A 15,345-nucleotide genomic window follows, 5' to 3' on the forward strand; every position below is an offset into this window, starting at 1 on the left:
CAGGGCCAGGAGAGTTATTCCTGTCCACAGTCCTGGGCTCCTCAGCTGGAAAGTCCTTCCTTAGTGCAGGGCTTGGGATAGTTTCTTCCCCTGGTGTCCATCTTCCCTAAGCCCTGCAAACCCCTGGATTTTCTCTGTTGCCCAAATAAAGGCTGAGAGAGAAAGTCCTGCCTGCATGGCTGAAGGCCAGGAAGCTGGAAACACACCTTTCAAAGGCTTGATGGCAAGTTCATGCATCAAGCAAGTCCAGGATAATACTTAAACTCCATGGTTTAGGAACCTGGTTGATATCTTTTGTTCACTTTGGAGCTTGCTCCCACTAGGTTTTCTATTGTTCAGGAGTTTTAGGACCTCAGAGCAAGACATTTAACCATTAGTTTGGACTGGAGCAAGGAAATAAAACACGGAATAAATGTAACACGCTCAGAAGTGAGCAGGAACACAGCATCTGGGTGATTTGCACTCTGGAAATTACAGGGAAATTCCTTTTCCTGGGAGCCAAGCACAGACAGAGGAACAACGGCGTGGCCCCAGGCGATGTAAGCACAGTCCCCAGGGCTGGCCCTCCTCCAGTGCCCAGCACAGCTCCCTGTGCTCACCAGGCACACACTGGTTTAGCTTAAAGTCATTTCCGATGGGAAGACGCAAATCTGGCTGCACTGTGAAGCAGCAGCAGCTGCACAACCCTTTGCATCATCTCCGTGGCGTTTATTTTTAAATGACACAAGTCTCCTCTATGAGGAAGCCAAAAAATCCATGTTCCTGCTACCAGCACTACCTGGGTTTGGGAAGAAAGCAATCTCCCTGCAGGGATGTGCCTTTCTGTCTGAGGAATTCTGGCCTGGCTGTGCACTCAGAACACACCCTGACATCCCTGGGGATGCTCTGGAGCTCTTTACTCACACAGAGCAGGATGTGCCTTTCACAGCATTAGGGTTTGGCTCCACATCTGGCCAGGATCTATCCAGAGGGCACCAGCACCAGGAAGGATTTTACAGGAATTTGCTGATCCCCAGGGAGGCAAATCTGGGACAGCAGCACTGAGCTGGAACCCACTTGGATCTCAGGCCTTGGCAAAGAGATGGCAAAGCAGAAAGAGGCACAGCAAGACCAAAGCCCTCAGAGCCTGCTTCTTGCTCTGGATGAGCTGGATCCACACTCTCCCACATCCTTGGGGCTCCTCTATCCGATGCTGGTGATCCGACCTGGTCTTGGAACATGGAACAACGGTGCACGAACTGGCTGGCTGGGAATCAGCACGGCAAGTTTTGCTACCAGCACATGGTATGGTTTGTTTTGGCAAAGCTGTCTGTCCTGCTCGAGATGATCCCATCCCTCCTTTCCATGGTCGGATAGGCCTGCATTAGTTATTCTCATCAGCATGTCTTGCTCAGTTCCCTGCTGTTTGGCTTACAGCTAGAGAGGGAGGTGTTTGCACAGAGATAATGGACTGCCTTTCCCTCTAGGAATGGTTTATATCTTCCTAAACACACTCTCTATTTGCATTAAACATGATGTGCTCAGGAGTTTTCAGAATTGGTAAATAAACCTTTTAAGCATTTATGACACTGGGCCATGACAAGCAGCATGGAGCCATCAATTATTTCAGCATCCACGATGGTGAGGGAGCCTCCCTGGCCGTGTTTTGCCCTCCCTGGCAGGGAAGGACAAGGTTTTGGGCATTTCCCTTGCTAGTGAGCCAGTCTCCCAAAATACCACATATTTCAGTCTGTCATGAAACCAGTCCCTTCCTTCATGCGCCTCTGAGTCACGTTGGTGACAGCATTTATTTCAGGCTCATGACAAGGCAGTGGCGCAGCTCAGCACCCAAGAGGACATCAATTAGAGCCAGGCTTTGTCCCAGTACCTGGAATTGCCTTCTGTGCCGAGCGGAGCGATTGCCATGGTGAGCAGCATCCATCCCTTTTCCAGCACAGGGGAGGGTGGGGAGGCTGCGACCTACTTTGATCACATCCCTGGCTGCTGTCATGAGGAGGGCTGTCCCCATGGCGGGGCTTGGAAGGTGTCCCCAGCTTTGGCAAAGGGAAAATGGGGCTTCCCCTGACATCTCCCCATATTTGCCAGTTTGAAGCATGATGCCAGAGGCACACATTCTCCATCAGCTGGGAAAAGCCCAAATCCTTCAACTCTGCTCTGGCCAAACTGGCAGATTTGGCTAATTCCTGTCAGGATGGAGCAGCCAAGGCAGCAGGCACTGTTCTGCCCACCCTTCCCAAAAACAGAGAGGCACTTGCTCAGACACTCAGAAGTCTTATCAGTGTTCCATGGGAATCCCAGAATGGCTTGGGTTGGAAGGGACCTTAAAGCTCATCTAGTTCCAGCCCCTGCCATGGGCAGGGACACCTTCCACTATCCCAGGTTGCTCCAAGTCCCATCCAACCTGGCCTTGGACACTTCCAGGGATGGGGCAGCCACAGCTTCTCTGGGCAACCTGTGTTTCCACATAAAAAATTTTCTCATAAAAAATTTCTTCCTTGTATCTAGTCTGAATCTCTCCTCTTTCCATCTACCACATAATAAACCACATGAACTGGAAAACCACTTAAAGTGGTTCTGCACTATGGGGATGGACATGTCACACCAGTGGGTTCACAGGAAAAAAGTGGGAGTGAGGGAAATCGGCAGCAGATCCTCTGGTTGGGACACGGACAGGACATGCAGCCAGGTTTACACATCAGGTGCTGATTTATTCAACCAGAAAACTTAATAAGTCACAGCCCGAAATGCATCTCCAAAGGCCACATGGAGCAGGAAGAAAACCTGGAAATATTGTACTAAAAGAGAAGTTGAGCTTTCTAGGTCTTGCTGGGGGCATCTCTCAGTAGCCCCCACCAAGTGTATTTTGTCATCCCTCTCCTCCAAAGGAGGACAAAGACCTCGTCCAGCAAACTGGGTCGCTGCAGGGAGCAGCCCAGCAGTGCTCCCTTTGACTGATCCCAAAAACCAGCCTGGAAACTGGGGCTGATAAGCACAATTGGAGCAGAACTGGGACAGGGGCCAGCAGGCAGCAAGGAAGCAGCAGTGGTACAGGCAACCAGGGTTTTGGTGACAACAGCCACCACTGCAAGGTGCCACAGTCACTGTGTGGGATGTCGGTCTGTGCCCCATGCCTGAGGTTTTGTTCCTTTTGGCTAAAGGAAGCCATGGGGATAAAAACCATCCGGTGGTGCCCAGCAGCACACGATGCAACAAAAGATCTTGTTAATTTGAAAACAGCAACCTCAACGACACTGAAATCGTCCTGCCGATACCACTGGCAATTGTCAGTCCTGTCATCATCCTCACAGCTTCTTTTGCCAATAATGACTCTGCTTTTCAGACAGCACTGGGGTGTGTGTGTTATTTAGGTCAGCTGGGGGCTGTGGCAGCTTCTCCCCTTGCCCCACATCTGTGCTGTGAGGTTTCCTCATCTGGATGCTGTGGGCAGGAGGTGCTGTTGGCTCCCTGGGGCTTTTCCTGAACAGCCATCAGATATTTCTGGCACGGTGGCTCAGAGGGGGCATCAGCTCCATCAGGCCACGCTCGATTCCCATCATCAAACTCGGTCACTTCTGCACACAGGGCCATGTGGTTCTGGGATCGATGCCATTTACAGCACACTCATTTAGGGTGCCAGCTCACAAAATTAAACAGGACTGAGCATAAGGTGAGAGGCACTACCTGGCAATGACAAACAACCCCTTTCCGTGCAAAATCCTGTCCCAGGACAGACTTATTTTCCTGGAAAATAAATCAGCTCCAAGTGAGAAATCCACACTGGAGGCAATACCCAGAGTGTGGCATCAATGCAGGACTTGATGCCAGCCTGCAGCACGATGCTACTGAGCCATTGCCAATGGCACTGCCTGGCACAGCCTCGGCAGGACTCACTCACACGGAGACAACACGGGTACCCCAGTGGATGACCTGCAGTGCCCCCAGTCAAGGTGTGCATGTGGGTGTTGCGTTTAAGCTGAGTCAAACATCCTGAGACCTGTCAGGTAGGAGGCTCAGAAGCTCCCTGTGTACCTGCTCAGGGGTGGGGAGTGTGCCAGGGTGTGCCAAAGGCAGTGCAGGAGGGTTTGGAGGCAGTGCTAGTGGTTAATTGTGAATAAACTCATGCGGGGCAAGATGCCAACAACGTGGTGAGGGAGGAGAGAGCGACACCGGATGTGAGTCTGGAGGACAGTGAAGGTTGTCACGTCCCCTGTCACACAGATAACAGCCACAAACTGCACACAGTGCAGGTAGTTCAAAAGTTCAGGAATTGTTTTCACAGATTGGAGCCTCGGTGATGGAAGTTCCTTCCTTCTTGTTTCTCTTAGAAAGAAACTGCTGTAACGAAAATAATCATTGCACCAAAGCAATTAAGGATGCTTGTCTTGTGCACTTGACTAAGCAGGTCCCCCCTGGTCACAGGTCAGTCTGGATTGCGAGCCAAGGCTGATAATGAAGCTGAGAGCTGGGAAGCATCTAATTGCTTAATTGAGCACAAAGACATCCCTCTTCTTACACGCAAGGTATCCTTTTGGAGCCAAACTGGCACGATAGCATCAGGGTGCTGGGCTGAGGAAGGACCACAGCACAGACCCTGTGTGGTGAAGCAGCCACACATCCTGGCTCCCAGCTGCTGTCAGCCAAAATGCCAACCCACTCCCAAAGTTCTGTCTGCTCTGCCCTCCCCTACTCCGCCCCCAGCTCGGAGCCTTTCAAAAATTCAGCTGGAAAAAGGAAGCAGGCTTTTAAAACCAAAAGAAACATCCCCATGGCTCCTCATCGCTCCCTGGCAGCCCCCACCCACATAACAAGTCCCCAGAGCAGGAAGAGAGGAGTTTAAAGGCTGGATTATAGCACTGGGGGTGGAAGGACCCCTGAGGCTGCCTTTTTGCTCACTATCAGCAGCTCTCACGCTCTGCACAAGCAACCCTGGCCACTGTGTCAGGCACAGCCCGTGCCAAGCGACTGCCTCTGAGGGGCTGAGGAGCAGAAAACCTGCTCCAGTACAAGTGACTCAGAGAATAAAATAAAGGAAAAAGCAAAATAGCAAGAGCAGGTGAGAAGTGTCTCTCCCAGCATCACTGGCCACTGAGATGACAGGGACTGTGTCATATGAAGCCCCTCTGGTCAGTGGAACCTCAGGCTGGACCTGGCTGGTATCATCATGCAAGGGGTAAGGGGCAGGATGAATCCTTCCCAAGCAGCAAAAGCTCTCCAGGCTGGAGCAATAAGCCTTGGGCGGCCCTGGAGGGCTCACTGAGCTGGGAATGGAGGCAGTGAGTCTCCCGGGTGTGTTTTGGGATAACTCCAGCAGTTGCTGCTCTGATGATCACCCTGGAGCCATCCCATCCCTCCCACAGTTAAAGGCTTGCCTTGCCTGAAGAGCCTCCAAAGCCTGCTAGCCATCACTCAGGCCAACTTCAGCACCAAGGAAAGGGGAGGGAATAAACCAAACACCTGGAAACATCTGGGCAAAATAAACTTCCCATTGCAGTAATTTGAAAGGCTTTGGCCCATCGGGACGGGCTGGCATCTCGTCTGTGTTCTGGTGGGGCTGAGCTGCCCCGTCTTCTAGAGCCTCTCCTCCAAACCCAAGGTCCTGATGGGGCTTTTCCAGCCCCCTGGATCGACCTTGCTGTTTCCTTCAGGGCCTGACTGCTGGGCTGCACAGGCACAGTCAAACTCAGTGAGTCCCACAGCCCTCATGACACAGAGCAGAGCCAGCCCTGGTAGGGCTCTGAGGGCTCTGCAGGGGCAAAGCGTGAAGCAGTGCCAGGACACACGAGGCCACTTTGGCTCTCCCAGCAGTTCCCCCTCAGCACCTCGCTGTGACCCGCGAGCCTCGCTGACCCAGGAGCCAGCAGGACCACTGGGAATGGAGATTGTCCCTCCACCAGCGATGTTTTTAATTAAAGGCAAGGACAAGGCTTTGCATTGCTTTCCAGACAACAACTAACTGTGTAATTTGTGCAAGAGACTGTCGAGACATTCCCCAGCAAAATCCAAGCCCGCTGTGTCACTAAGACAGCAGCAGCACACACACATGCCCTCTGCATTCGATTATAGCCTTGTTCACTGCAAGCTTTCTTTCTGTTTTTGCCATCAGCAGTAGCTGGGACAAACACAGAGGAGCAAGGGCAGGTCCTGGTGTCATTTCCAGGAAAGCAGAGCTCTTAAATACATGTGCAAATTCCGACCTGAGAACTCTTCGCCTGGGAAATTACCCAGAGTACTAAACAACCCATTAGCTCTGACCCTGGTATAATTGAATCTGGGAATTTAGTGAGTCTGTCTCTCCTAACTGCAGTGGAGATAAAGCCTACCAGATCGCAGATAAATTGCTGGCATTGAGGAAATCTTCTGCAGTAAAACCTCTCTGCTGCACTGGGAATGTTAAAGGACATATTCCCATGGAGTTTGGTGTATCAGTCATGCAATACTATTAGCTAGCACAGGTAGTGTTTAGAGATAGCAGATAACAATTTCAAGAGACTGTTTGTGAAGTGCACAGGTAATCCTGCTCTTCTGCACAGGAAACAGCGGCTTCTTAAAAGCAGCTTTAATTTTGTTTATGATTTTTACAAGAAAATTAAAAAATTCTGCTGTTACATATGATCCATCCTGGGTAAACAGCCCTCCTGCCACCTGGGCTGCTCACAGGAGAGGGGAAACATCTCCAGGGAGCAGAGCAAGGTGACCTGTGACACTTAACAACTGGTCAAACTGATGGGTTTGGCCATGATGCTGCATCCCTCATGTATTGCAAACCTTGGAATAAATCTGCTGCTGGCTGAAGTTATCCAGCCATGGAAAAGCAATACGCTGGGGCTGGATTTAACACTGTTGAGCAAATGTCCCTCTTTCCCCCCACTCTACAGGGGCATTTCTTTCCATGGATATATAGCAGCAGGATGAGCTCCTTACCAGTGGCTCCGCACACAGTTCAGCACCAGGATCACAGCGCCCAGGCAGTAACAGGCAGCATGTGGAGAGCCGAAGACTTGGCTGAGCGCTCGTGTTTTGTGCTCCCATCTGGCTACCTGGAGAGACAAGGGAAAACAAAGTGGGTGGTTCAGGTGCTTGGAACAGGCTGCCCCAGGAGCACAAATCCCACAGCCTTGGCCTCACATGTTCAGGACACTTTGTCTGTGTGGCTTTGTGCAAGAAACAAGCGGAGGCCACTGATGAGACATGGCTGAACCAAGCCTGGGGATGGAAGCTCCTTCTCCCATCCATGCCAGACCCTGCTTGTATTGCATATGCCCTTGCACACAAGGACAGCCAGCAGCAACAAGGCACAGGCTCATGAAAAAAAACCCACCAAACCAAAAAATACCCTACACATCAGTTTTGGGGAATATGAGGCTTGGGCATGTGTCCAACAAGGCTGAGAGCATTGCTAAGGCTGTCTCCTGGCCACCAAAAACAAGAGGCCCCTGCCACGGATCCTAATATTGCTCTCCTGAAAGGAAAACAGATCCCTGAGCAGGGGATGCAACACAGGGACGCTCAGCTCTCATTTTCTGGTCTGTGGCATCTCCCACATCCAATCACAGGGATCACACCTGCCAGGAACAACCCCTCCCTGCACACATCCAGGAAAGTTTGCAAGCCCTCCCTCAAGCTTCCCCGAGACAAGATCTGCCAGCCTTGCCCAGAGAAGTGCTTCCACTTGTACCAGCTGAACCAGCTTAGCCTCCATCAGCACTCAGCAATTGTAGCCAGTAAGGTTTAGTCTGCCCTCCTCACCCATCCCAGCCCAGGACTCACACATCCACATGCACCATCCCTGGGGAGGCGTTAGCATCCTTCACAGCACACTTTTCACTGGCTCCCATGTTCAGCTCCCTGCTCTGCAGATGCTGATGGGCCCCTGCCCAAACCGCCTCATGGATGAGGAGGTGCCCTCTCACCCTGGGAGGCTGCTGCACGCAGGTGGTTGGAGCTGCTCCCAGGACCAAAGAGCAGGACCAGATCCACCCCAGTCACCAAATCCAGGCCTTGCGCTCCCAGGTGATAAAAATCCTTACAGCTACTTTATTCTCTACCTTTCCTGCATCCCTCGGAAAGCTGTCGCTATATTTATCGCCCCTCTTAGGCTCCATTTTCAAGTGCCAAGCTGGAGGTTTGGATCAGACATCAGACCTGAAATTCCAGCCAAGGAGAGAGAGCACACCTGGGCAATGAAGCAGGAAGTGGGAGTCAGCAGAACATCTCGGCACCAATTTGCTTCTCAGACATGGCTGGCACTTGATTAGCTTCAAATGCACTTCACTCCCTCGCACAGAGCCTGGGCAGCTTTTGGGGGCACCTGCAACTCAGGTCTTCATCTACTCTGAATGTATCTGGTAATTTATTGGCTCAATTTGAGCAGAAAAAGGCAGCTTTGCAGGTCCCGCTTTCTTCCCAGGCTGATGCAGGAGCACAAAGTGCTGCTGGTGGAGGGGGACTGCTGGCTTCAGGAGGGGGGAACGATGAAAACCTCTGATAAGCAGGGGCACTGATTTCACATGCTGAGAGCTGATTCAATTAGTTATGCAATGATTGCTCTGAAATTACAAATCCACTCATGACAGAGAGAGCTGCTTCACTGCCTTTTTCTGGCTGGTATAAATAGTTTGTATTCTAAATTGAATTTAAAACACCGTGCGTCATGCTGCTGCTAAAATCGGAGCTGCTGTTTGAGTGCTGAGAGAGTGGAAAAAGAAATATAAGGTGTATTACCACCTTTGGAAAGTAAAAAGAAGTGACCATACAGGTGACTGAGTCACAGATGGAAAAATGCAGCCAAGTGCCAGTTATCTGTACCAGCTTCCTAATTCCCTGGAAATTATTCTGGCAGCGTTTGCATGGATGGCAGCTCCTGGCTCACTCAGGGAGTTTTGAAGAGCATCTCAGTGGCGGCAGACCTGAAGGAGAAGGCAGAGCCACTGGGATCAGAGGGAAGAGCTGGTGTGCTGCTGGGAGCCATGGAGGCAGTCACTGTAACTACCCTCACCTTTAGAAAGGCACATTTGGGTAGCGATGCCGGGATGAAGGGCTGCATTTCTGAGCCCTTCAGGCAGCAGCTGCCACGGCTGCAATGGGATCACTCCCAGCACAGCCCAGTTCGTGCTGCATCACACAGCTGGGACTGAGATGCCAACTCTTATTTAGCTGTCACAGCCTTCAGATAGGACCCCAGGCTCCTTTTCAAGCCCACACAGGAGCCATTCCGAGCAAAGCAGAGCAGGAGCCGGCGTGGGGCTGGAAGCAGCGGCACCCACTGGGCCCTGCGGCGATATTTCAGTAACAATTAATTAGTTCTGGTTCTGGTTCTATTCCTTGAACAACTAATTAGTTCTGGCTTGGTTCTAATTTTCTAATTTTAGTCATTTCAAGCTAATATTAGCACTCGATCGACCCACAGCTAAGCAGCTGCCTTAATAGTTTTATAAAATCGTGAGCCGACGCGTTATTGTTTACTGTGTGATGGATGCAAGATGCTTCCAGCCTCAACGGCCGTGTGTGGGACACCAGCAGCTTCCCAGGAGGCTGCACCCATTCCTGGTGCACTGTTTGCCCTCCCAGCTGAGGCTGGCAGTGTGCTGACCACGGGCAGCATCAGGGAGAAAAGCTTCATGTCAGGGCTGTGTGTCCTGGAAAGGGAGCAAGAGGAGCATTTTTATTTTTCTTCCAGTTCCAAGTTTGGAAATGGAGTTAATACAAAGTTTCCTGACTTACCCAAGGGTCAAAGCAATAGAAAAAATTCCCTTTCCAAAGCTCCCAGCACTCTGCTTTCACTTTAGGATACTTGGTGAGGTAATTACTTGCAAGTATTTTTTTTAATGTTTCTCCCAATGCTCATTATTGAAATAAATCAACAAGCGGATGTGGCTGCAAAGCCAGGGATGCTCTTGGGTCCCATGTTCTGCCTTTGGCAGGCCGTTCCAGGGGCAGGCTCAGCTGGCTGATGTTCCCAGGGAATTGCTTCCTTCTCGACGTAAATTTGGGGCTGATTTCTACGTAACCGATCCAAGACATTTCCCCAACCACCCGGGCAAGTGCGTAAACAAAAATGAAAGCACCGGCACACATCCCCAGTGCCTGCCCTGATGGAAAATGGAAATGCTCTCAGTTTCCTTTTCTTTTTTTGGGCAGGCAAACCATGAGCCACCTCGAGAAAGGCCACAAATAACCATTCAAAAAGCAATTTCATCTCACGAACCTGCCTCTGCAGTCATCAACGGGAAATGCTCTTTCCAGCTCTGTGTGCATGGCAGACCATGGCCTTTCATCAATATTTAGTATTTGTTTGAAGGAAATGGATTCTTTTTGTCTGCCATCCAGGGAAGCTGCCTTCTGAACATGCTACATTTTAATTGCTCAGTCCCAGCTCTGAATTAGAGCCTTTGTGCTGTTTCATGTGACTCCATTGCTGTATCTGGCTCACCCCAGAGATGGACAACGAAACCAGATAGTCCAAAGGCTCAGGACAAAGGGACACCTTGCATCTCGATGCAAATCAGTAATTTTATGTCCTCACATTGCCCCATCACCATGGTACCCAAAGGAAAACATTCAGGAACTGGTGCATTTAGTCTTGTAGCACTCCTGGAAGGCTGGGATGGATTAGCAGCTCCCCTCAAACCAAGGGAAACTGAGGCACTGGAGGGTTGAAGTGAGTGGCTGTTTCCCAGCTCTCCAGGGAGCAGGGCAGAGGGGCTGGATCCACATCCTGCAAAATCCTGGACCCATCATCCACCTGGGGAGATGCTCTGCACATTTCTTGGGATGCCCTTGCCCTTGACAAACTGTTGGCATGAAAATATTCAGTGTCCAAGTCTGGGCTGGAGAAAAGATGACAAAGAACAGGATGTCCTCCCTTCATATACCCACCTCACAGTATTTGACAGCATGAAGAATTTTCCCCCATCCCATGGGGCCTAGGAAGCCTGCTGAGGGGTCCCAAAGTCAGAAATTCCATGAAAAGTCCAGAGGAAGAACAATCAGCTCTCCAGGGTACATTTGAGCCCCAGTCCCAAGAGGATGCAAGTGCATAGGGAGAGCCCTGGATATATGGATGATCCAGTCCCAACTCAATAAAAACCTTCAGACAAAACCAAACTGAGCAAATTTATTTTCATAGAGTCATGGAGTGGTTTGCGTTGGAAGGGACCTTAAACTTATCTCATTCCATCCCCTGCCATGTGCACAGACATCTTCCACCAGACCAGGTTGCTCCAAGCCCCATCCAATCTGGCCCTGGACACTCCCAGGGATGGGGCAGCCACACCTTCTCTGGTCAACCTGTGCCATGGCCTCACCATCCTTATAGTAAGGAGTTTCTTCCAACAGAATAAATTTCTCCTTCAGTCTGACCTCTCCTAGGCCAGCCATGGGGTAAGTTCTCCCATGGGATGCTACAGCAAGAGAATCCCTGACTCTGGGCTTAGGTGGCTCCACGTGAACATCTCCCACTGGGAAAGATGTGCCCCAGCTGGTTCATGACCTGCTGAAAGAGCAGGAAACCTGATATTACCCTTATTTCACCCACAGAGACCAGAGGTATCGACCTGTTCCTGTTATGAAAAATCCATTTTTCCTTTCTGATTCCCTGTAATCCCTCATTAAAGGATAAGGACATTCCCTGCTCTCTGGCACTGTTTGAATGCTGGAAAACGACCCTGCTCAGAGCCATTACAGTTATCTAAAGACAGAGAGGAAGAAGATAGACCTGAGCACCCAGACCTTGGTTGTGGTACTCCCAGGAGCAGGCAGGGAAGCAGAGCTGGCTGGAATGGAAATGCGAGCACTGGGGCTGGCTGACCTTTGCCAAATGCCAGAGGAGCCAGTCTTTCTGGCTGTCCCAAGGGCTGTGGAGGAAATGAGTATGGCCTGACCTTATCCATCCTAACAATGCTCAAGCCCTGCTGCAGCCAGCAGCACTCAGTGCAGACAGTCCAGTGCCAAAGGGAAGCACCAACGGCACCAGGTGAACATTGTGGCCAGGCTGAAAGCCTGCATCACTTTGTCTGAGTGTGACCCTCCCAGGTGAGAAAAATTCTGTGTTTCCAGGAGGCTGCAAACCTTAGGAAAGACAGGAGGGGAAACTGCAGGGCTGGTCCTGGGGAGGATCATGCATGGTAGCCCCAAGGGATGTGTGGTGGCTGTTCCTGCAGCTCACCAGGACAGCATTGAGCCCCTGGCACGGGAATGACACCACCTGAGGCTGGCATGTGCCCATGTGCAGCCACATCAGCCCACCCCAGCACCAGGCACAGGCTTTCCAAAGGCATGTGCAGAAAATGCCCCGGGGACCTGCGTGCCACTGGCAGCGGGAACATGATTAGCAGGAGCTCTGGGCAGTGAAGGCAGGAGAAAAAGAACAGAACAAACCACAGTTTTAATTTGTACAAGCTGGTAATTATAGTTGCTATCTGTCTGAAATCTCTATTGAGTTTATTTAAATATGTTCTCCGTGAAGGCCATTCAGACAGGAATTATCAAGGTGTTGCAGCAGAGGAGATAATGCCATGCAGTTTTCAACAGATCAAGGGCTGATTAGGAGGAATTAATTAGCTGCTTAAACAGTCCTTGACTCGCTGCAGCAATTAGCCGTCACCTCCCTGCAGTCACGTTCCCAGCACAGCAGTGCTGCCAATATGAAGCACAGAACTCCTTCCCCGTGTGCTGGTGTGAGCACCAGGCCAGCCCTGGGTGGGCACATGGCCCTGGGAAGGGGTCCTAAACCCACGAGGGCTCCAAAGCCACCCCGTGGGCAGGGCCTGGCAAACAGGCAGGGGTGAGCTGGGCTGTGGGGACTCCCGTGTGCCCACTCCAGTGCCCATCGCTGGTGGGTGATTCCCAACACAGGGCAGACAACGGGTGTCTTCCCTCTTCCAGCCTTTAGCAGGCCAGTCCCTCAGGCACTCCCCATCCACCACCTTTCCTGTGCTATGAACCACCAGTTCTCAGCTGTGCTCCGTCACTGGGGCCAGCAGATCATCCAGCAGCCTTTATCCCACATGCCATCACTTGCTGTCCCTTTGGTAGGGTGGGAGCATCACCCCTCAGCTCTGCAAGCTCTAAACCATGGAAAGCTGACATTGCACAGCTGGAGGCTGAGCCATCCCCACTGGACACTCTCCAGAAGGAGAAGCCAGCACTTGGGGTGACCAGGAGACCACCATGAGGCTCTGAGCCCCCTCCTGCCAGCACAGTGCCTTGTGGGAGCTGGTCACAGCTGCCAAGCTCCTGCCAGCATCCCAGTGGGCTCCGCTTTGCTTAGCTGCTTCCTGCCTGCACTGGGAAAAACCATGGCAGCTCTGGACTACCTGATGCAGCGACTGAGTTACTTCTCTGAAGGTTTCTCAACTCACAGTCTCTCCATTACAGAGAGCCGTGAGATGGTAGTGCAGCCTGAAAGCTTTTTAGCAAACGATTAAAGCCTTATGAAGTTCCCCCACCAAGTACTGGAGCAGCAGCTTCCAGTTCGTGCAATTAAAACACTGAAGTGCTATGAGAAGAGATAAGCACCATCTTAATGGTTTCATGTGAGCTGTGAGGCAAAGCAGGCCAGGGACTGTGTCCATGGAGCTTGTAAAGGCTTTTTCATGGTAATGCCCCAAGAAAAGATGCACCCAGAGATGGTTTGATGGTGAGCAGCAGGTGCTGGGGACAACAGGTGACAGTCTGTGCCCATGCACATGGAGCCAGAGCATGGCAGCGACTCCTGGCAGAGCCTGGAGGCTCCAAGCACCCTGGTTTGAGGGGCTGGCAAGTATCCCAAGAGATGGGGATGCACTGGCTCATCCAGGTCTCCCCAGCAAGCTATACCAGTTAAGTTTTCCTCTTTTCCCATTCCCTCACTGGTGTGACGGCAGTAACAGCTGTCAGCAAGCCACAGCAGAGCAGCACAACTCAGCTCCTCCATGGCTGCCAAGGGCTTTCAGTTTGGAAAGGAAGGCGTCAATTTGACGCAAGGAAGATTTTTCCATTGCCTTTCATGGGCTCTGGATGAGGGGGGGGCTTGTTTTTTATTCCAGCCAAAAGAAACAGGAGCGGGATTTTGGAGAGACAAGGTGATGTGTGGACTGGCTTTACAAGGACACTGAGGTGTGGAACAGCCAGCTGGAACGCTGGGGCTGCACACCCAGCTGACAAAGAGCTGCACAGAGGGAAAAACCACGTTTGCAGGCTCTCAGAGTGGAACAGGAGGTTTGGAAGACACAAAGGGCTTCAAAAAAGGAGAACATCCAAGGGGCTGAAGAAGAGAACTACCTACAGGCAAAGAGGAGGGTGGGCTGCTCTCCAAAACCAAAAAGCTGCAGTGAGACAAGACAGTGTGACAAACCTCGCTGCCTACAGGGCCCATCACCCAAACCAGCAAGAGGATGAAACACAAGCTGGAGTGCCTCTTCTAGTGAATCTTTCCTCATGAATGCTGCCAGTGAGGAGGTCAACAGGGTCCAGTCTGAGCACTTTGACACAGGGAGAAGAGTAAAGTGACTCCACTTCTTTAGAAATGGAAGGATATTAAAGAAACCCAGCCTGCCTCCACCACGTTTAGCCTAAAAAATAACCTTCCCTGCACCCATGCCTAGTGAAAGTAACTGGACTGAAACAGCACAGGTCACCTCAGCTAACAGCCTTGAGCTGGGGAAACAAAATAAGCCTGCAGCTAAACAGATAAGGGTTTCATAAAGACTGGGTATGCTTTACCTCAAAGTTATCCCTCGAGATTACCTCCATATGAGCTGTTACCTTGAATCCACTCATGATAAACAGTGAGATAAAAAATTTCATTTCTCTAATAGTGTTTATGTGATTTGTCAAAGTGGGATCTCATTAGCTGGCTGCAATGAAAACAAGCCCTTGCTTAGTGTACACCAAGGCAGCCTGGGTTCATCGATGTTCCATGAGCCACATCCTCTCCTCTTCAATAAAAACAAAAAAGACATAGAACATGGGCTGTATATGCTAGCAATTTCCAACACAAAATCCGAACAGTTTCTCCTCAAAGCAAAGAGCTCATGATTTATGTCCAAAGAGCTGGAAGCTGAAGGCAGGTGATTTCAATAACTCAGAACGAGCTGCATTAATTAATTTTGAGAGTGGGCATGGGGAGCCCTTATGAGCAGCTCCCCGAGAGTGAAAGGGAAGGGCTATGTGCTCCTGCCACAGGGAATCAGGCTGCACAGCCCAACCCGACTTTCCCAGCCAGCAAATCCCATGGAAAAAGTATCTGTGAAATAATGATTTCTCCAGAGTGCAGCACAGGATGGGGAAGGACCTTTCCAGTCCCAGCCTGGGACGTGGAAGGGACGGCCAAACAGTGGGAGGGACATGGGCTGCTTGAGGGAATGG

At 51.1% G+C, this 15,345-nt stretch overlaps 1 protein-coding gene across 2 annotated transcripts in view; it reads right to left on the reverse strand.

The window, feature by feature from the left end:
• PEMT (phosphatidylethanolamine N-methyltransferase) overlaps positions 1-15,345 on the reverse strand; it is a 41,947-nt gene that overhangs the window by 12,287 nt on the left and 14,315 nt on the right. For both annotated transcript variants that reach the window (XM_082292006.1, XM_082292005.1), the window contains one exon: positions 6,922-7,037. In XM_082292006.1, the coding sequence (XP_082148132.1) occupies positions 6,922-7,037 (116 nt within the window). The remainder of the gene's footprint in view (positions 1-6,921; positions 7,038-15,345) is intronic.

The sequence above is a fragment of the Coloeus monedula genome (genome assembly GCF_965178545.1).
Source record: "Coloeus monedula genome assembly, chromosome: 16".
NCBI lineage: Eukaryota > Metazoa > Chordata > Aves > Passeriformes > Corvidae > Coloeus > Coloeus monedula.